At 37.0% G+C, this 23048-nt stretch overlaps 1 protein-coding gene across 2 annotated transcripts in view; it reads left to right on the plus strand.

The window, feature by feature from the left end:
- Nucleotides 1-4: 4 nt before the first annotated feature.
- Spata7 (spermatogenesis associated 7) overlaps nt 5-23048 on the plus strand; it is a 53372-nt gene continuing 30328 nt past the window's right edge. The window contains exons 1-5 of one of the 2 annotated variants that reach the window (XM_004837093.3): nt 5-201; nt 5527-5601; nt 7834-7929; nt 10952-10999; nt 15989-16122. In XM_004837093.3, coding sequence (XP_004837150.2) covers nt 183-201; nt 5527-5601; nt 7834-7929; nt 10952-10999; nt 15989-16122 — 372 coding nt within the window. In that variant the 5' untranslated portion in view covers nt 5-182. The remainder of the gene's footprint in view (nt 202-5526; nt 5602-7833; nt 7930-10951; nt 11000-15988; nt 16123-23048) is intronic. The other variant, XM_004837094.3, reaches the window with a different exon arrangement.

Genomic DNA, 23048 nt, shown 5'->3' on the forward strand with positions numbered 1-23048 from the left:
ACGTCACAATCCCGGCGCCGTGGAAACGACCGTTAGCAACCGGCCGGGCGACTGTTTCCTGGCAGCTGCGGCTCCCCGCCAGCTGCTCCATTCCAATCCACCACCTGGGCGGGCCAGGCCGGCCGGGGGAAGGGCCGAAGGGGACCCGGTGTGTCCCCAAGGCGGCAGCAAGAGGACTGAGCATGGATGGCACCCGGAGAGGTAAAGAGCAGCCTCGAGTCGGGGCTGCGCGGGTGGAGGCCGCGCCCTGGGCGCTCCGGGTCCCCTGCTTTTTCGCCAGTCTTGCCCCAGCCCAGAGTCAGGCCTTGCTTGACCGCTCGTAGATCCGCTTCCTGGCCCTGACTTTGTCTCCTGACCTCGGGGTTGTGCAGCCTTTATTACCTCGGTAGCTTCGAGGCAGAGGAATCAAGCATGGTCTTTGGAGTCCAACACCCCTGAACCCAAAATCGCTTTGCTCTCCACGGAGATGACCCTCGATGTCTGTATCTTTTGCATGTAGAGGTCAAATACCGGTTCCCTAGACTTCCTGAGGATTAAATGCAGATGATACGCAGGGGACTGGCACATTTTAAGTAATTAGTACACACTAAATCTCCCTTTCCGTCAGCAGCTCATTCCCCTTGCCTCAAAACTGACCAGCCCAGAGCTGCTCTCTTTAATGTGAATAAGAATCATGTTAAAATTCAGATTATGATTCAGTTAGTCTAATGGGGGCAGGGCTGAGATTGCATTTCCAATAAGCGTCCAGGTGATGCAATATAACTAGTTAACAGACCACAGAGCTACAGTTTTACTAACAAAGGGCTAGTCCACAATCACAATATACCACCTGCCTTTGACTGAATAGTCTCATTTCGTTGGATATCCTGATAGAGTGGTTGGACATATACCCAGAAATCGTTACAAATTGCCCCAATCCAATTTGCATCTTCACACCTTCTAAGCAAGTAGCATTCTTTCCTCAAGCCAGTAAGGCGATCGCCACACAACCCCTCCTTTCCAATTCAGTATTTTTAATCTATTTTAATCAAGCTGCTAGCTGATTCTTTGAATATAACTGTACCTTTATTATGTAATCAAAATAAGTACTTTAAATTTAATCAACAAGGACTGAGAATTTACTAGGTCTATTACTTTAATATATATGATGAGCAAACTAGATAATATGATGCTCCCAACCTAAGTTCTAGAGAAAGCAAACCAAAATGCTTTTATGGCCTTCAGAAATCCTAAAATAAACTAAACATTCAGTCTTTGCTGTGTCTGGGTGCCTCTAATCCCGGCATTCCAGGAGACTGAGACAGGAGGGTTGTCACAAGGCCAACCTGGGCTATGTAGTAAGTTCAAGGCCATCTTGGGTTACATAGTGAGACTCTCTCTCAAAACAAGATATATAAAAATAGATATATATAAGATATATATCTTCACTGTGTGCCAGCAAACTATTCCCAAATTATCTCATCTAATACTCAAAAAATCTTCCAGAAGTATTATCCTTACTTTGTAGTGAATGAAAGAAAACAAGAGATTATAAGAACATATATTTAAAGTAATAGACCTAGTAAATTCTCAGTACTTATTGATTACTTTAAATTTAGTCTCATGTCAATATGTAGAAAAAGGTTTATCTTTTTATTACTTATCCAACTTAATTAGCTTCATTTTAGGATATGTATTTTATAATATATAATAATACTAAACACTTATTAATTTTGAAATTTAAAATAAATTTTCAATAAATACCCAGGATAGTTCTCATATATCATAAATTATTATTTATGAATGATTACTTTAACCACAGCTTAAATGCTTAATTTTAGTTGAAAATTTCATAAGATTACTTTCAGTTACTTCAAATCATAAGAACACTGAAAGAAAAAAGCTATCTTTTATTATTTTCTAACTGTAATATTATAGACATTCTTTTATAGGGTAAACCTTCTGAATGGTGGTGTATGTAGTAGAATGAGCACCAGCCTGAAAAATAATAGATTTTGTTTTTAGTCGTTTTTTGCTATTAACTACGTTGATAAACTTTTACCAGTCACTTTATCTCTCTGTGTCTTACTTATTTGTAAAATGGGGGTTAGGAGGTGTGGACTAGTTAATCTGTAAGAAGTTATTTCTAATGTCTTTGGGGGAAGAGGGAGAAGAAGAAAAGATAGAGAATACCAAACTGCCATATAATCTATTATCGATGACCTTTGAGAAGAAAAGGAAAGATAACCTATTAGAATAGATAACTGAAAGCAGCTTGAAAAAAATTTTTTTTAATTTGTTGGTCCCATGATTTATCAATGACAGTCAGATTCCCAAGCTTCAGGAATTTCGAGGAAACCCTCCTCCAACTAAACATCATCTTTTCAGTTCCAGCTTAGTCAAACCAAATTGTATAGGAAACCAAGCTTCTGTCACACACTGAGGAATTTCACTACCCTGGCAAGACTATTAATCTCATGGATAGGTTGTGAGTCCTAATCTAGAGGGTGGTGGTCTTTTTCCTGTCATTTGGTTTGAAACTACTTTTCTGTTCCCTTTTGAATCATGTGGGTCAAATCAAGATACAGAAACCATGCAGTGATTTAAGCAAGGAAAAATTTAAAGAATGGTCATAAAAGAGTAACTGAGATATCAGAGAACTCTGTATGACATGACAGGGGGTATCACAATCCCCAACTTGAAACTATACTACAAAGCCACTGTAATAAAAACACCATGGTACTGGCAAAGAAACAGACAGAGGATCAGTGGAACAGATATATTAGAAGATGCAGAAACAACTGCAGACAGGCCGAGGATTTAGCTCAGTGGTTTCACCACCTGCTGCACAAGCACAAGGACCTGAGTTTGATCCCTGGTACCAAAAAAAAAGAAAGAAAGAAACAACTGCAGACATACTCAGCCACCTCATCTTTGACAAAGGAGCGAACCATCCTCATTGGAGGAAAGATAGCCTGTTTCATAAATGGTGTTGGAAAAACTGGATTTCAACCTCCCAAAGATTAAAACTAGACCCATATCTATCACCATGCACTAAACTAAGATTGAAGTGGATTGAAGATCTAAATATTAAAACAGATACACTAAATTTGCTGGAAGATAAGTTAGGTAAAACTCTTGAAGACATTGGCATAGGAAAAGACTTTATGAACAAAACCTCAGTAGCACGGGAAGTAGCACAAAGAATCAACAACTGGGATCTCATCTTGTTAAAAAGCTTCTGCACTACAAGAGAAACCACCAACAGAGCTAAGAGACAACCTACAAGGTGGGAAAAAAATTTTATCAGGTGTTCCTCAAACAAAGGACTACTATCTAGAATATATAAAGAACTTAAAGTTAGACCTCCCAAATTTAAAGACCTAATTCAAAAATGGACATCTGAAATGAACAGACATTTCTCAGACAAAGAAGTAAAAACAGCAAATAAACATGAAAAAATGTTCAGCATTACTAGTCATTCAAGAGATGCAGTTGAAAACACTGAGATTCCACTTCACCCCAGAAAGAATGGCTGCTATCAAGAAATCAACCAATAACAAATGCTGGCGGGGTTGTGGGGAGAAAGGAACCCTGCTCCACTGCTGGTGGGAGTGCAGACTGGTGCAACCACTGTGGAAATCAATAGGAGATACCTCAAAAAACTAGGATTAGAGATCCTATTTGACCCATTTACTGGGTATCTTCCTATAAGAACTAAAAGAATCATACCACAGCAATATGTGTGGACCCATGTTTATAGCGGCACAGTTCATAATAGCTAAAGCTTGGAAACAGCCGAAGAGCCCATCAACTGGAGATTGGATAAAGAAAATGTGTTTTTTATAAAATGGAGTACTACTCAGCCATACAGAGTGATAAATTAGAGAGACATTTATAGCTAAATGGATGCACATTGAGGCCATACTCTTAAGAGAAATAAATAGTACACAATGTGTAAATACTGAATAGTTTCTCTGGTATAAGAAACAAAGTGTAAATAAGGATTAAAATGAATAATTGATAATTAGAAATAGGAAGAAAAGGTCCAAAGGGTTAGGGGAAGTGGGAAGGATAGGGGAATGGAAAGAATGGAAAAGAATAAATAAGGGAAAATGGAAAAATAGAAACAAAGTTGTAAATAGGGAGCGGTGGAGGAGTTGAAGGGCGGGGAGGGGGATGGGGAAAAAATAAGAACCAAGATACGTCATGTAAAGGTACAAATCCCAATGATGAATGTAAATATTGTATACCTACAATGTACCAATAAAAGGATTTAAGAGAAAATAAATAAATAATGGTTAGTTTGGGATCATCTCAAAAAAAGAAAGAAAGAAAACTCTGTATAGTACCCTAGAACTAGGGAGAGTACTCAAGGAAAGACAGATTTGCGAGGGGCTTCCTTCCAAAGACGGGTTCAGACCTCACTGGAAAATGAGATGCAGATGCCCAAAGTTTTGATTCAGGGAAATGCATCAGAGGTTTCACTCTGGGAAGTAGACTTCATTAAATTGTTTAAACAAGTCACCAAATGAACAATAAAAACGACCCTACAAGATGATTGTCTATCAAGTTGCTACAGTACATTACCTAAAATATTCTCTTTTCAAACAAAAAATCATGAGTCACATAAAGAAACAAAGTATGGGGCTGGGAATTTAGCTCAGTGGTGCCACACTTGCCTGAATTTATAGTCACAAAGTGCTTAGAATAGTGTCTGGCACGGTTAGTATTCAATAAGATTAGCATTTTGACTACAATTGTTGCGAGCTAAAATGGGAATTATTTTGGCTTATGTAAAGTCTAAAGAGCGTAAAGCTTCAAACACGGTCAGCTCCAGCTACTCAATGGAATATCTTGGTTCCACTTTCATCTGTGCAGGCTTTGTTGTTAGACAAGGTCCCCTACAGGATCCAAGACGGCCATCAGCAGATGTCCTATACTGGACATAGCAAGCCCAGTGAGAGACCACCTTCCCTAATAATCCTAATAAAAGTCCCCGGATTTTGTCTCACTGGCTGGACTTGGGTCACGTATTCATAGCTGATTCAGTCAACACAGCTGACTAGATATGGGTTCTGTACCTAGCCCTGAACTGTAGGATCCATTTTCCCTGGAGGAAACATGAGGTTCTTTCTAGAGAAAGAGGCACTGAGTTCTGAGCAAGCAAAAAGTTTGGTTTTCTTGAAAGTTTGTTGATTATATGTTTGTTTTAATATTTAGTAGGCCTTCCTTCTTTCCTAGTAGAAACTGTGCTAGTTTCATGACTTTTAATCTATGACTAGAGAATTTTTGCTGACTGACAGACTATTGCTGGCTAGTAATATGACTGAAAACTTTTTAAATGACTGATTTTCCCCCGCTTTGGTACCAGGATCGAACTCAGGACCTTGCATTTGCGAGACAGGTGCAGCACCAATGAGCTAAATCCCCGGCCCTTAAACGACTGATTCTATTTAAAGATGTTTATTCTTTTAAAAATATTCAATACTGTCTTTTACGAAAGTTGTGTTTCATGTATCCTAATTCGTGTTTTTTTGTTAAAAGTCAGAGCAACCCCTGTCCTGCCCAGATGTGGTCCACCATGCCTATTTAAAGGACACTTGAGCACCAAAAGTAATGGTAAGTACTTGAAATGATAACTTTGCTAAAAGATTGTTTCCTGTATGTGCAAATCATGTGACACAATGAAACAATTACTTCACTGAATAGATACTGGGACATCATTCTATTAATTATAATTGAATACTATAGGAATGTGTTAGAGATTTCAAACTGTTAACATGCCCTGACTCTGGACTCAGCTGCCCCCTGCTTGCCACCGCTGCAGCCCAGCTCTGCTTTTGCCAGCAGGCTGCGGTGGTCTGAGGCAGGCTGTCTTGTTAGAAGGTTGCTTACCAGGTGTTAGAGACACCAGCACTAAAAATGAAGACCTATGCAGGGAAAACGAGCACTTGAATAACGCATTTTATATCCCTAGCAAATGTTTGTAGACCTCTTTTTCCAACTGGATTGCTAGGCCCTATGATGTTTTTATATTTTAATACTTTCAAATAAATTCTTATTCAATGTTCACTTTAAAATAAAAATGTATAATTATAGCTTGAAAATTGTAAGATTGATTTTTTAGACAAAATAATTGAAACCTTTCTTCTTTACACAAAACATTTTTTATACTGTTACTTTCAAATGTGAAGGACCACTGTTTTTATTTTGTTATCTTACTTACTTCTTTGGTTTTTAGTTATTTATTTTTTTGGTACTGAGGATCGAACTCCGGTCTTTGCACTTGCGAGGCAGGCGGCGGAACCACTGAGCTAAATCCCCAGCTGTCTTCTTTGTATTAGAATATGTAGAGAGATCATACACCAACATCATAAACTTTGAAAAATAAGTTTTAAATAAAAATTCAAAAGTAAATTTAAAATATAGATATATAGGAAAGCATGATGAAAAACAATACATAAAGTTTGCTAACTTTTTCTGTTTTAAGAAGGTAAATGCAGAGCTGGTGTAGCTATTGTGGTTATAAATATGAGGCTGCCATGGTTTACTTCCAAACACTACCAGGAATGTGGCTCAAGACCTAATTCATAGTTCTGTGCCTCAGTTTCCGCTTTTATTAAATGGTGGTAATAATGACTAGAAAAGTTTTTACTTGTAAAGAGTTGGAACAATGCCTGGCAAATGGTACCTATTGAAGAAATGTTTTTAGTAGCGATAAGGCCTATAATTGTGTGCTTGATTATGCATAGATTGATATCTAAAAAGTAGCAGAGTATGTATCTGGGAGAAGAAATTAAGATTCGCGGTAGAAAAGTCACTTGTTTTTCAATTTCTGCATGCTATTTTAGCTGTTAAGGTTTTTTTCATTTTTTAAACCTATGTATGTATTACCTCGCAAAAGCTAGGGGTGTTTTTCTATTTTGATTTTTTTTAATTATTTTATTTTATTTTATTAGTACATGTTTGCAATTCATTGCAGCTTACAGTCATCTTGGGGAGTGGTTACATGTACATCTTACAGCTTTCTTCTTTTTTTAATCCCCTTTCCCTTCCCTACTCCTCCCCCCTCCTCCTCTGGTTCCCCTAACCCCTTTTGAATACTTGTTGATATTATTTGTCATAGCTCATGTTATGGCATAGAGTGTTTACATTAACTGGGGTTATTAGGTTCCTGAACATGGGATATCTTTATTCCTCTCTCAAAAGCTATTTTTAATGTTTAAAAAAGTTATGACTATATTTGCACTTTGAATATATACTTGAATATAAATGTTTAATGATTTAAGTATTTCCTTTAAATAGTTTAGATGAAGATCAAGAATTTAATGCCATGGAGTTTTTACATGATTGTACTTGTCTTAAGCTATCTTAAGTACTAGTATTAGTATTTCCAAAAGACTTCAGTAAACAGATGTATAGATCTTGTTTTCAGATAAAAAGTTAGAAGTTTACCTCTCAGAGTAGAATCCTTGCATAAGATTTTATGGTTTGGGACGTTTGATTTCCCAAACTTCACGGATTGTTAACTACATAGTAGCATGGTAACATTCTGTAATCAAAAAAGTAGCTAAAGATTTTTAGATACAAGATTAAAAGATATAAAAAATAATTTTTAAAATATAGTAATAGATTATATTGTTGAATCTCTTTCTCAAATCTTCAGAACTGCAAAACGAATAGCTTATTAGTGTTTCCGGCATAAGATCAAGGCTAGGACATATTCGGCATCACAAAGATTGAATTTCAGAACATTGTTTAAGAACGAGTTTAATAATGAGTAACCTGTTTATCTCGTGGTGATGATGTTAATTTTAAATATATAATGTTTAAATATGTTTTGATTTTTAGCTTTTTGCACTGACTCCTCTTCTCTCAGACTAACCACTCTCCAGCTGATCAAGAACCACATGGCTGTTCACTATAATAAAATCCTTTCAGCCAAAGGTAAAAATGTACAAATGTAAACTTTCTGTCCCCAATTCAGACCCCTAACGTCACCTCTCATTAGGATAAATCTGTGGGAAAAATTAGAGCATTGTTTGTAGAGGAATTTGTGGTTGATATAGTGAAATACCAATTGTTGTCTGTATTTGTGGCAAAATCAAAATGTCATCTTTGTTGTCAATATTTGAACTCGTCATAATGCCTAGGTTATTTCATTTTATCTGTTATGTCTGATATTATTTTGTTGTTAGATTTTGCTTTTAATGTAAGTTCGCAATCTACATTTTGTCTTCAAATCAACCAAGGAAGTTGTACAAAGAAGATGCTATTATTCTTTTTTCTTTTTTTCTTTCATTGCTAACTTTATTTAGAGACAATTTAAAAACAATAAAATATACTAATTATAAAGTTAAATATTTTGAGAATAGTTAAATATTTTGAAAAATGTATATATAATTGCTACCACAGTCATGTTATAAAACAGGGACTGTTTATCTACAGCTTATAGAACAGATCCTCCTGCTACTTATTTTTATACAGCTCATGAACTAACAATGGTGTTTATATTTTTAAATGGTTACCAAAAAAAATAGAGAACAATATTTTGTGACATCTGATAACATGAAATTCTAATTTTAGTTGTAAACACAATCATGTTCATTCTTTTAAATACTGTCTACGACAGCTTTTGCACTAAATGGCAGAGTTGACTAGTTGTGACAGACTCCATCACCCTGTAAAACCGGAAGTATTTCCTCTCTGGCTCTTTACAGAAAAAGTTTGCTGATCCATAAAATGGAGTATTTCCATCACCCCAAAAAGCTCCTCTTAATCCTTTACAGGCATGGCCCCTCACCTCAAGTCCCTGTAGCCAGTGATATGCTCTTTTACTACAGTTGTGCCTTTTCTGGAATTTCATGTAAATCATATAATTTGTATCCTTTGGGGCCTGGTTTATTTCAATTAGCAAAACACATTTGAGACGAATCCATCTTGTAGTTTTTATTGTTAGTGTTTCTTCCTTTTTATTGCTAACTGTAGTGTTCCATTTAATAAATCTACCACAGTTGATATTTTGATTCACCAGTTCACTTTTGGCTATTAGGAATAAAGCTGCTAGAAACAGTCTCATATAATCTTTGGATATGTATTTCTGTTTCATTTGGGTAAATATATTTGCTAGGAGTAAGCTGTGAGGTAATATAAGTATGTCTACCTCGTTAAGAAATTACCAAATTATCTTCCAGAGTGACTGTACAGTTTAGCATTTCCATTACTTCTACATCCTCACCAACATTTGGTATCATTCTTTTTTAGCCATTCTAATGGGTATGTAGTAGTATCTCTTCATCATTTTAATTTGCAAAATTTCCCTGATGCCTAGTGATATTGAGCAACTTTTCTTATACTCATTTGCCATCTATATATCTTCTTTGGTAAAATGCCTGTTCAGACCTTTTCCTATTTTTTAAAAATGAGATTTTTTTTTTTTTTGTCCTTTTAGTATTAAGCTGTGAGTTCTTTGTATATTAAATGCAGGTCTTACATCAGGTATATGTTTTGCGAACATTTTTTCCCAGATGATAGTGGGTCTTTTTGTTTCTTTCCTATCACCCCAGTTCTGGTGATCAAACCCAGGGTTTCATGAATGCTAGGCAAGCACTGAGCTCCACACTGAGCCTTCATTTTATTTTTATTACTGTTATTTTTATAATTACAATTTATAATTGTTATTCTGGAATCATTTTTAGAGTTACAGGAATGTTCAAAAATAGTAGTTACCATATATTTACTTTCCTCTAATGTTAAAATCTTAAAAACCATAGTATAATTATCAAAGCAGAAAATTAATATTGATAAAATATTGTTAACTGCAGACCTTATCTGAATTTCAGCAGTTTCTACTAATTTTTAACTTTTCCAAGTGCTGAAGTTTTTAAATTTTAGTTCAAATCTTATGATGTTTGTATTTTAAAATGGTTGGAAAAATCAACAGATTAGTATTTTGTGGCATTAAAATTGTATGAAGTTAAGTTCAGTTTTCAGGTTTTTTATAGTTTGTGTTTTTAATATCCTATTTAAGAAATCTTTACCTACTCGGATGTGGCACATTCCTGTAATCTCAGCTACTCAGGAGGCTAAGGCAGGAGAATCACAAGTTCCATCCCAGCTTGGGCAACTTAGTAAGACCCTGTGTTAAAATGAAAAATAAAAGGACCTGTAATATAGCTTAGTGGTAGAGCCCTTGCATAGAATGTGTGAGCCCCTAGGTTCAATCTCCAGTACCACCAAAAAGGGTCTGGAGAAGGGAAATATTTGCCTAATCTTAGGTCACTACACTTTTCTAAATCAGTTTTCTTCTAGTTGTATACGTTTAACTCTTAACATTTAAATGTGTGATCCATTTTGAGCTAGTTTTTGTATATGCTATGACACAAAGGTTTTTTTTTGCCTATTCATATTCAAATTTTCCAGTACCATTTATTAAAGAGATTATCATTCACCTATGGAATTACTTTGGTGCTTTTTTGAGTCATTTGACCATATGTGTGGGTTTATATCTGGATTTAATCTTTGAATCTGTTCATCTATTTATATGTCCATCTTTATACCCATACCATATTCCTCTGTTACCATAAGATCACAGTAAGCCTTAAAATCATGTAGTGTAAGTTCTCCATTCTTGCTTAAGACTCCAGCTACAAGTATGTTAAGGTGCATAATGTAGGTATGTTACTAGGTCAGTGATGCTCTGTTCATTTCCTTTTCAGTCTTTTTTTCCCCTCTGTTTCATTTTGAATAATATTGGAATGCTGGTTCACTAATATTTTCTTTTGTACTGTAATGAGCTAATCCCAGTGTGTTTTTTTATCAAAGATATTTTGTTTTTTATTTTCAGAAGTACAATAAAAATCAAACAAGAAACTGCATATTCTGGAACTATTTGTGATTTCCACTTTGATATTTGTTGCCATTTGTAAATACCAAAAATATTATTAAACAACAAAATTTTATCTTTCAGCTGCTGTTGACTGCTCAGTTCCAGTAAGCTTGTGTGCCAGCATCAAATGTAAGTTACTTTTTGACATCTATTTTTTTTTAAAAAGATTATGGTAAAATACACAGCTCATAAAATTTAGCATCCTAGCCATTCTTAAGTGTTTATTCCAGTGGCATTAAGTACATTTTTATTTTGGTAGAACCACCACCATCATTTGTCTCCAGAGTATCTTCATCTTGTACCAGATAAATAATAACTCCTCCAACCAGGCCCCGGAACCCACCATTCTGTTTTCTCTCTCTATGAATTTGACTTCTCTCCACAGTCTGCTTTCTGTCTCCATTAATTTCATTATTCTGAGTTTCTCAAATAAGTAGAATCATTCAGCATTTGTGCCTTTGTCCCTGGCTTATTTCACTTAGCATAATGTTCTCAAGATTTATTCATGTCGTAATATATCTGAATCTCCTTTCATTAAAGCTGAATAAGATGTCACTGCATACATATGCCACATTTTGTTTATGCATTCATCAGTTGATGAATACTTGAGTTGCTTCCACCTTTTGGCTGTTTTGAATATCACCGCTATGGATATAGGCATACAGATATCTCTGAGACCCTGTATTATGGTTGGGATCCAAAGTATCACCCCAAAAATGCTTGCTGTGTTGAAGGCTTGGTTGCTGATGACTTTGGGGAAATGTTTGGATAATGAGGGCTCTAGCTTTATTCACAGATTGACAAAATTTGATGGCAGTGTTCGGAGGTGATGGAAACAGGTGGTGGGGCCTAGGCAAAAGGAGTGAATCAGAGGATTGTGAGCTTGAGGACTGTGTCTGGTCCCTGGCCCATTTCTCTAGGGTTCTTTGCCTGTCCCTTGCTTCCTGGCTACTGTGAGGTGAACACCTTTCTTCCACCAAGCCCTTCCACCATGATGTTTCTGCCTCAACACAGGCCTAAAAGCAGTGGAGCCAACTGACCAGCGACTGAAATCTCTGAATCCATGAACAAGAATAAGTCCTGTGTAAAGGTCACTCATGTGAGCTATTTTGTCACAGTAATGGAAAGCTTACTTAGCACACTTTACTTTCAACTATTTTGAGTATGTGTCTATAAGTTGAATTATTGGATCACATGCTGATTCTATTTTTAGTTTTTGAGGAACTGTTTTCTGTACCAGTTGTAATATTGTACATTCCACCAATCACACACAACTATTCTAATTTCCCCACATCCTCCCCAACCCTTGTATTTTTTTTTTCTGTTTTGATAGTAACCATTTTAGAGGGTATTGACATATTGTCTTTTGAGAAAGCCTTTCTAATGTTTAAAAATTATAAATAACAGAAGCTTGTTTTGTATTTCTAAGTTTGGGAACTTAGAACTGAATCCATAATTTGCCACTACATTGCTTTGCATTGTGACTTTGGATAAACTATTTAGTGTCTTTGGATTTTGTTTTTCCTATATGTAAAAATTTAGATAGTACTAAAGCTAGGCATGATTGCACTTGACTGTGATCCCAGCTCTCAGAACCTGAGGGAGGAAGATTACAAGTTTGGGCTGGCCTGGGCTACACAGAAACAAAATTTGGAAACAAAATATCCTCTTCAAAGGTTAAGTTGCACAAAAGATTATTGTATATAGCTCCTTCCATGGAGTGTTCAATTTTTGGACTCAGACCAGCATTCACGTATTAGCTGTCCAGCTATTTAACTATGAATAGTGGATAAAGGAAAATGCGTTGCTTGTTGTCTTTATGTGTTCCTTAATATGATGAGATACGTCTTCTCTATTAAAAGTAAAACAACAAAATTTAAACCTAAAATCCAAATTCACCAATTAAGAAATCAGTCATTTTACATAGTATCTTTTGTAGTTCACTAGAGTTTATTCATTGACTAATTCAGAAAATATTTATTGGGTCCCTGCTGTGTGCAATACACTATTCTAAAGACTGGAGCTAAACAGGTGAACAAAACAAATTTCTTGCTTTTAGAGTTTACATTGTAGTTAGAGGAGACAAACAATAACCAAATACAAATCAGTAGAATATGTCGGATAGTGATAAATGCAAAGGGAAAAATGTAGCAGGATAAAGGTAATTGGGAGTCCCATGAAGTTTTCCCGGAAAAGGCCTTACTGACAAAGTGACAGTTGAGCTGAGACCTCAAAGAATTGAGAGGCACATGGCTATCTAGGGAGAGAGCAACCTAGACAACAAGTATAAAAGCCTTGAAATGGCATCGTGATTAGTGAATTCAAAAAACAGTAAGAGGAGCTATATAGCTGGTGACTGAGAGGGGACAGAAAGAATGCAGATCATATAGGACTGTGGCCATCACAAGGACTTTGGCCTTCGTGCTGAATGAAGTTGGAGGCCATTTGAGGGTCTCGAATATAGGAGTTGAAGAGTCAGATTTTTAAACTTTTAAAAATATCTCTAGTTACTGAGTTGAGAATAGTTTGTAAAGGGCCATTGTAGAAACAGAATGACTGGTAAGAAGACAGTAATCCACATGAGAAATAGTGGTGAGAAGAGTAAATGCAGGGGAGATGGAGTAGAATGGTTAGATTCTGGAAACACTTCCCATGTGTCAATAGTACTTACTAATGGATTTAATGAAGATAAGGTGAGAGAGGGAAAAGAGGAATGAATGAGTCAAGGATGACCGTTACTGCTTAAGACCTGAAAGAGTTACAATCTGTGAGAGTAAGGAATGTGATAGGAATAGATTGAGGGAAGAATGAATCAGGAGTTCAATCTTGGTCATTTTTGAGGTTGAAATCAAAGCTTATTAGAAATCCAGTCGATTTGCCGCCTGGTGCACAAGCACAAGGACCTGAGTTCGATCCCCAGTACCAAAAAAAAAAAAAAAATCCAATTGGTGAGCCACAGGAGGGAGTTAGAATACAAGTCTGGAGTTCGGGAGAAAATTCCAGGACAGAGATGAAAATTTGGGAGTTGACAGCATAAAAGTGCTATTTAAAGACTTCCTTCCGTTTTTGGTTTTAAATTTTAGATTTACTGTTTGTACATGATATTTTCTACTCTAAGTTAAGGCATGAGTTTTGTTTTCCTTTTTTGCTAGACAAAAAAACTATGATGACTAGAACTAGAAGAATTGCAAAGATTATAATCTTCAAATAAAGTATAATTAATAATCGTTGGCCAGGTGTGGTGGTACACATCTGTAATCCCAGCACTTGAGAGGCTGAGACAGGAGAATCACTGCAAATTTGAGGCCAGCCTGGGATACCTAGTGAGTTTAAAGCTACCCTGAATTACATAGCGAGACCCTGTCTCAAAAAACCAAAATAATAATAATAATAATAATAATAATAATAAATCATTATAACTCCTTACACTATAGAGCTCTTTATAATCAATTTGGCTAATGTAGAAGCAGTTTTTATAACATATAAAAAAGGAAATAAATGCGGATCTAACCCATCTCTGTTTTTTGCTCTTACTATTTAGTTGGTTGGCTTTCATTTACAGAACTAGGAATTGAACGAAGACCGTGTACATGTTAGCAAGCACTGTGCCACTGAGCTGCACCCCAGTCCCTTTTCCCATTTTATTTTGGGACAGGGTCTCACTAAGTTGCCCAGACTGGCCTGGAGCTCCTGCCTCAGCCTCCCAGTAGCCACATCCGGATCCCATCTCTGTTTTCCCTACACTTTTCTGTCACAGTCGACTGATGAGTTCATCATTTCAGTCTTCATAGTATCAAAACTGTTAGATAGGCTTTACTATTTTTATATTTTGTTAGATAGGCTTTACTATTTTTTTTTATTATTGGAACATGTCTTAATTATTTTCTTTTTAGACATTCAATTAAATATTTATTCATTTTTAATTGGCATAAAAATTGTATGTATTTATAGGCTACCATAGAGGCTTTACTTTTTATAGCAGTCTTATTGAAAAATAATTACATTACTGAGTGGAAATGTTGAGTCATATGGTAATACAGTAGTCACATCTTTTTTTCTTTTTTTTTTTTTGGTACTGGGGATCAAACTCAGGACCTTACGCTTGTGAGGCAGGTGACAGAACCACCGAGCTAAATCCCCGGCCCCCAGTAGTCACATCTTACTTGCTGCTTTGCTTTTTGCTGTTTCACTTTCTGATGTTTCAGTTACTTATGGTCAATTGAAGTCTAAAAATATTAAATGAAAAATTCCAGAAGTAAACAATTCATAATTTTTTAAATTACACCATTCTTAGTAATGTGATGAAATCTTTTATTACAGTATATTGTTACAGTTGTTCTATTTTTACTGCTGTTTTTCATCTCTTACACTGCCTAGTTTATGAATTAAATTTCATCATAGGTATGTATACATAGAAGATATACAGCTCACATCCACAGCTCCAGTCGTTCACGAGGGGTCTTGGAATGAATCCCCCTGAGATCAGAGGGCTATTACAACATGTTTAACTTCTTAAGAAGCGGTCAGGCTATTTTCTTGAGTTTTTTTGTTTGTTTTGTTTTGGTTATTGTTGGTTTTGAGACACGGTCTCACTATGTTGCCCAGGTTGGCCTTGAATTCCTATGCTCAGGTGATCTTCCTGCCTCTGCCTCCCAAGTAGCTGAAACTACAGGCATGTGCCACCACACCTGACCATAATCTCATTTTTAAAGTCATATAACATTTAATATTTTAATAGCACATAACACTGTTGATAATATATTTCATTTGGGGGAGAAGTCTGTAGACAAACTCTACACATTCAGTGGTTACATAGTCACAAACAAATTAGTTAATTAAGCATTTCAAATCTTTATGTATCTATAAATATCTGCAAAGAATTCTTTTCTTATGTCCTTGGTCTTGCTCAATATGTCGCATCATGTTTGTGCTCTTTAGTCAATCCACTTAGAATTCCTATAAAGTATCTATGTAGAAAAAAATAAAGGTAGATTTTATTTACATATCATAGTGTAAAGATTTTTAGTAAGAAAAATGATCCATTCCATTAGCCTAACAAAACCAAAAAAGTTACTTCTATTTTGTTGTGTATCTTTAAAAGTTTGTTTTCCTCTTTAGATACAGACCAACAACGGAGAGAAAAGCTCAAAAAGGAATTAGCACGATGTGAAAGAGAGTTTAAATTAAGTAAATCTTCAATTCAGGCCAATTCTAAAAATAATTTCAAGTCATTTTTTAACACTCTCCAAAAGGTAAGATTGTAGTTTTACTGTTTTGACTTTTTTGGGGTTTTTTTGAGACAGGGTCTCACTCTGTAATTCAGTCTGGTCTTGAACTCACTATGTAGCCCAGGCTGCCCTCTTACTTGTGGTAATCCTCCTGCCTCAGCCTCCAGAGTCCTGGGATTACAGGAGTGCACCACCATGCCCAGCAGTTTTATTGTTCTATAAACAAGTGTTTCTGAGGTACTTCATTTTTGGTGCATCCTTACTTTTTGGTAAGGTTTTTGCTGTAGGTTAGGGTATATGAATGTTTACTACTATCAAAAACCAGATGGTTAAAATTTTAGGCTTGTCAGGCCATACAGTCCCTGTCACAACTACTCTGTCACTGGAGAGCAAACACTGACAATGCGTACATGATTTGGCTTAGCTGTTTTCCACTAAAACTATATTAATTAAAAAAGACAAAGGGACAGGTGTGGCCTAGATGTTGTAGTTTGCTGACCTTGGCTTTCGCTTTTTTGTGATATCCTTTAATATCTGATTAAAGAAATTTTCTTCTGCTTCTAGTTTGCTAAGAGGTAGTTTCTTTTCTCCTTTTTCATGACTGATTTCACCAGTGCCTTTTTTTGCATCTCTTAGAATGGAATTATAACTTTTTTCTTTCAATCTGTTAATCTAATAAATTACAACACTTTCTAATGTTAAACCTACTTTGCATTCCTACTAAAAAGAACTTAGTGTGATCCCTGTAATGAACTCACATGTTTGAGTCACCTAGGTCAGCCAGCTCATGACCTGTTTTATTTCATCTAAATTCTCACTCACTACCTCCTTCTCAGGTAGGCACTGTAGAATTTTACCCAGAAACATTTCATTACATACAAGGTGCTATCAAACTATACAATGAATGATTAAATTTTTTTAATTTATTATAATAAAAGACAGGTTGCCATTAATCCTGGTCAAGATACTTGCCCTCACTTCAAACATCCCATGCTTCTTGCCACTTTCTGAAGTAGCTCTGGAAGTCCTTTTTGTGAATGTCTGTTGAGGATGATCAAAAGCAATGCTGCTCTAGGCGCCCAGGCTGGGAGGCCCCTGGCCATCTGGAGACCCACTCTCTCTGGCTCGCTACACCCACCTGCGAACAGTGAGACGGTGAAGAACCCTCAGCACACCCACCAGCAAGCAGCTTAGCCATGGTGCCTGCAAAATCCCCCCACCCCTGCCTCTGACCTGGCTGTGCCGCTACCTGGGTCCACACTACAGAGGCACAGGGGGGCACAATGGCCATTGTCCTGTGCTGCAGAAGTGAACAACAGATAGAGGCCTTCTCTCAGGCTACTTGATGAAAACTGAAGCCCATTAGAAAAGTGAAGAGAATCTCTACAATAAAGGCACACCAGACCACCATACTTGGTAAGTTGGAGGGATCATCACCTCCCATTGGAACCTGGACTATCTTCAGGGGAAGGGCAGCTGGAACCTGCAGCAGAGCCTTGCAGAGTTCAACCCTGCAGGAGGACAGGGAGTTCAACTTGGGACTGGCAGCCAGAAATCTGCCTGAATTTCATGGGTCTGCATCTGGCTTGCTGAGACTCACTGATTTCTATCTGCACACTGCTGCCCACGTTATCTATTGTGACAGCAGAGACATACCCTGAAGGAGGCCCTTCATTTTTATTTGTTATTTTCAAAATTATTTTTTTGGCTCTTATTTTTAATTATTTTTTCTTTTTCTACCCTTTTCAAATTTTTATTTTTCTCTTCCTTTTTTTTTCTTGCTTTTCTCTTTTCTTTCTCTCTCTCACTCCCTTGCTGTCCCACATTGTTCTTCATCTCCCTTTGTGTTCCTGTTCTGGCCATAATTCGAATTTCTTCTTGATTTTTCTTTTCTTCTGTTTTTCCTTCTCTTGCCTGTGTCCTCTGGCCTCACTGCAAACCTTCCCCTATCCTTCTCCCTACCTATCCCACCCTCCCCAACTCCTTCTTACTCCCTACCTCGAAGGGAAAAGTTGCTATATTGAAGAGTTTATTCACTATAAACATATATTGGATTGTTCCTCGATTTTGATTTAATTCACACAGTTAAAGGTGATAGATTAATAACTGCCACAAATTATCATTTTCTAAGATGTACTTGATGCTATGGTGTTGCTGATTGTATCACTTGGCTAAGGGGTTGTGATTGATCTAATCAGTTGTCCTTCCTGGTATAATGAAAATGAGACAGCCTCAGAGCCATTAGAGACTCAAAACCTAAACACCAGCTATATCTGGAAGACACCTCTGAGAAGCAATCATTCCATAAGGGTTCTAAATACAAGCAACAAAGATACTTACAATAAGCAACTTCAAAGTATCAACCCAGGAATTAAACCAAGAACAGTACAAAAACAAAAATGAGAAAACATTTAAGCAAGGCACAAACTCAGACTTCCACCCCACAAAAGGAAAATTCTGGGGGAAGCGAGGTAGAAAAGTCTGATAATCAACCACCTGGACACCCTGAACTGATAGCACAGGATGTAACAAAACAGATGAATGAAGCGCTAGAAAAATTCAAAGCAGAAATAATCTCCCAGATAACTACAGAGATGGTGAGCAGAGTGAAAGACATGATTAGAGGCTCTAGAAGAGAAACAGAGAAAAAAATAGATGAGCTCAGAAACATGCTGGAAGGCTCCAAGCATGACCAGCCAGGAGAGACAAGCAGCATGAAGCTCCTTGGCCATCCCAGGCCCTGCCCACGCCACGGTAAGGTCCCAGGGGCGACTTGGAGCCCCACCCCCATCTGACGCTCTCCAAACGCGGCCAGCTAGGAGAAACAAGCAGCTTGAAGCTCTGCTGCTGTCCCAGGCCCTGCCCACAACACGGTGAGGTCTTCTTAGCCGCATGGGTGCCTGCAAGGCCCAATTTCCCCCCACCCTGCGCCTCTGGCCTTCTGGCTTTTCTGTTACCTGGTCCCACACTACAGAGGCACAGGAGATTATAAAGACCCTTGTCCTGAGTGCCACAAGATAGAACAGAAGTTAGTAACAGAAAGAGGGCTTCTCAGGCTCCTAAATAAAAGCTGAAGCTCAGGGGAAAAGTAAAGAGAATCTCTACACTAAAGGCACATCAGACCACTGTACTTGGTCTGCTGCTGCCTTGCTGAGACTCATTGACTCATATATGCACACGGATTCCTACATGGCCTACTGGGACAGCAGAGACATACCCTGAAGGAGGCCCATAATTTTTATTGCTATTGGCAAAAAAAAAAAAAAAAAAAAAAAATTTGTCTCTTGTTTTTAATTCATTTTTACTATTTTCACTCCTCAAATTTTTACTTTTCTTTCTTTTCTTTCATCTTTTCTTTTTCTCTCTCTCTCACTCACTGTCTCTCTGTCCCACATCGCTCCTCATCTCCCCATTTGTTCCTTTCTGCACTGAATTTGGATTTCTCCCTTACTGTTCTTTTTTTCTCTTTTTCCTTCTCTTATCATTAGGTTTAAAGGAAAGTAAATTCGGTATCTGGCCTCCCTGTTGCTGTTAGGTGATTCTATTCTCAACTTTGTTCTTTCATTCTGCCTTTCTCTCTTGCCTTTAACAACTTCTTAGAGTTTGTGTGATCTTTCTGTGTCTTCTGGCCTCACCGCTAATGTTACCTGTTCTTTCTACCTGTCCCTCCCTCCCCAACTGCTTTTAACTCCCCACCCCGAAGGGGAAAGATGCTATATTGAAGAGTTTATTCATTATAAACTTACGTTGGGTTGGTCCTCGGTTTTAATTTAACTCACATAGATAGATTAATAACTACCACAAATTGTCATTTTCTAAGCTGTGCTTGATGCTATGGTATTGCTGACTATGTCATTTGGGCTAACATGTTGTGATGGATCTAATTCGTTTTCCTTCCTCGTATAAGGAAAATAAAGTAGCCTCAGAGTCATTACAGTCTCAAAACCCAAACACAAGCTATATCTGGAAGACACCTCTGAAAAGCAATCATTCCACAAGGGTTTTAAACGCAAGCAACAAACATGCCTACATTAAGCAATTCTGAAATATCAACCCAGGAATTAAACCAAGGACAGTACCAAAAACAAAAATGAGGAGACAGTTAAGCAAGGCACAAACTCGGGCTTCCATGCCACAAAAAGGAAATTCTGGGGGAAATGAGGTGGAAAAGTCTGTTAAGCAACCACTTGGACACCCCGAAATGATAGCACAGGAAGTAAGAAAGCAGATGCATGAGGCTCTAGAAAAATTCAAAACAGAAATAATCTCCCAGGTAAATACAGACATGGTGAGCAGAGTGAAAGACATGATTAGAAGCTCTAGAGCAGAAACAGATAAGAAAATAGATGAGATCAGAAACATGCTGGAAGCCATGAATGCCCAGCATAAGAAGGAAATGGAAAACATGATCGCCCAACATAAGAAAGAAATAGAATCCATGAAACAGATTCAAACAGATATTCAGGAGATTAAAAACTCCCTTGAAAGCATGCAGAGCAGACTAAGAGAATCTGAAGACAGAATATCAGATATAGAAGACAGGATTGCAGTTAAGGACCCTGAAAACAGAGATTTCTTAAAGATAGTAAGGGACCATGAGAAATCAATCCAACAGCTGCTAGATGATGCAAAGAAGAATAACATAAGACTCATAGGAGTCCATGAAAAAGCAGGAGAAAGTACAATTGACATAAAAAACTGTTCACAGAAGTAACAGTAGAAAACTTCCCAGACAGAGGTAGAGAATTGGACATACAGGTAAGTGAGGCATATAGAACTCCAACCAGCCATGACCAAAAAAAATCTACACCTAGACATATAATAGTCAAGATCCCAGAAACCCAACAGAAGAACAAAATCACCTACAAAGGAAAGCCCATCAGAATCATGGCAGATTTCTCAACACAAACCCTCAAATCAAGGAGAGCCTGGAGTGAAGTATGTCAAGCCCTAAAAGAAAATAACTTCCAACTAGACTGTTGTATCCTGCAAAATTATCTTTCAAAATCGATGGGAAAATTAGATACTTGCACGACAAAGAACACCTGAGAAATTTCATGAACACCAAACCAACATTCCAAACAATTCTAAGCAATATCCTAGAAAAAGACAATGAAGCTCACAACTCCATGAGGCCCAGCAGAGAGAAGGCACCACGCAAGGTAAGACACTAAAGTGAAAGGGGGGAAAATAAGAAATAAAAGAGACAACAACAATAAAACATCATGACAAGGATGAGTCAATATCTCTCAATTATAACTATCAATGTTAATGGCCTCAATTCACCAATCAAAAGAAATAGACTGACAGAATGGATTAAGAAACAAAACCCAGCAATGTGCTGTATACAAGAAACACACCTAACTCAAAAGGACATCCATAGACTGAAAGTAAAAGGATGGAAAACAGTTCTCCATGCGACATGAACCCAGAAAAAAGCAGGCGTAGCAATCTTATTTGCAGACAAAGTAGATTTCAAACCAAAACTAATTAAGAGAGACAAAGATGGTCACTACATCCTTGTGAAGGGAACAATCCAAGAGGAAGAGATGACAATCCTAAATATATATGCACCAAATATGAATGCCCCCAACTGTACGAAACAAATATTAATGGAGATGAAAAACCAAATAAGCACTAATGCAATTGTAGTGGGGGACCTTAACACCCCATTATCACAAATAGACAGATCAACTAGAAAAAAAATTAACAATGAAATTCTAGAACTGAAACAAGCTATTGAACAAATGGACTTAATAGATGTTTACAGAGTGTTCCACCCCACAAATCAGAATACACATTCTTTTCAGCTGCACATGGATCATTCTCCAAAATAAATCACATGCCAGCTCATAGGACATGTCTAAGTAAATATAAAAGAATTGAAGTTATCCCCTGTATATTATCAGACCATGGTGCAATACAATTGGAGATCAATAACATAAGAAACTGCAAAACTCCCACAAACACATGGAAATTGAACAACACCCTCCTGAACAACCAATGGGTGACAGAGGAAATTAAAGAAGAAATTCGACAGTTTCTACAAGTAACTGATAATGCCAGTACAACATACAGGAATCTGCGGGACACAATGAAAGCAGTTCTACACAGGAAATTCATAGCAGTGAATGCCCATATTAGGAAAACAGAACTCACTTAAATAACCTAATGCAAAACCTCAAGCTCCTAGAAAAAGAAGAGTGTAACAAACCCAAAGCTCATACAGGAAAGGAAATTATAAAGATCAGAGCAGAACTCAATGCAATGGAGACTAAGAGAATGATGCAAAACATCAATGAATCAAAGAGTTGGTTTGTTGAAAGAATAAATAAAATCAATAAACCTTTAGCCAACCTTATCAAAAAAAGGAAAGAAAAGACTCAAATCCATGCAATTAAGAATGCAAAAAGTGAAGCCACAACAAATCCAGCAGAAATCCAAAGAATCATCAATACTTACTTTGAGAACCTGTACTCTAATAAAATGGAAATCACAGAAGAAATGGAGAGATTCCTGGATACATATGAATTGCCAAAATTAAATGAAGAAGATATAGAAATTCTAAACACCCCAATTACAATGAGTGAAATGGAAAATGCAATAACAAACTTACCAATAAAGAAAAGCCCAGGTCCTGATGGCTTCACTGCTGAATTCTATAAGACATTTAAAGAAGAACTATTGCCATTATTCTTTAAACTCATCAAGGAAATTGAAAGGGAAGCAAGGCTTCCAAATTCATTCCTGGAAGCAAGTGTTACTTTGATCCCAAAACCAGGGAAAGACCCAACCCAAAAAGAGAACTACAGACCAGTCTCCCTATTGAACATAGATGCAAAAGTCCTCAACAAGATACTAGCCAACAGAATACAGAGGGTCATCAAGAAAATCATACACCCTGACCAAGTCAGATTTATCCCAGGGATGCAAGGATGGTTCAACATCCA

Source organism: Heterocephalus glaber, unplaced genomic scaffold (genome assembly GCF_053883595.1).
Source record: "Heterocephalus glaber isolate CG9 unplaced genomic scaffold, H.glaber_assembly_v1.0 deba00001608, whole genome shotgun sequence".
NCBI classification, from domain to species: Eukaryota; Metazoa; Chordata; class Mammalia; order Rodentia; family Bathyergidae; genus Heterocephalus; species Heterocephalus glaber.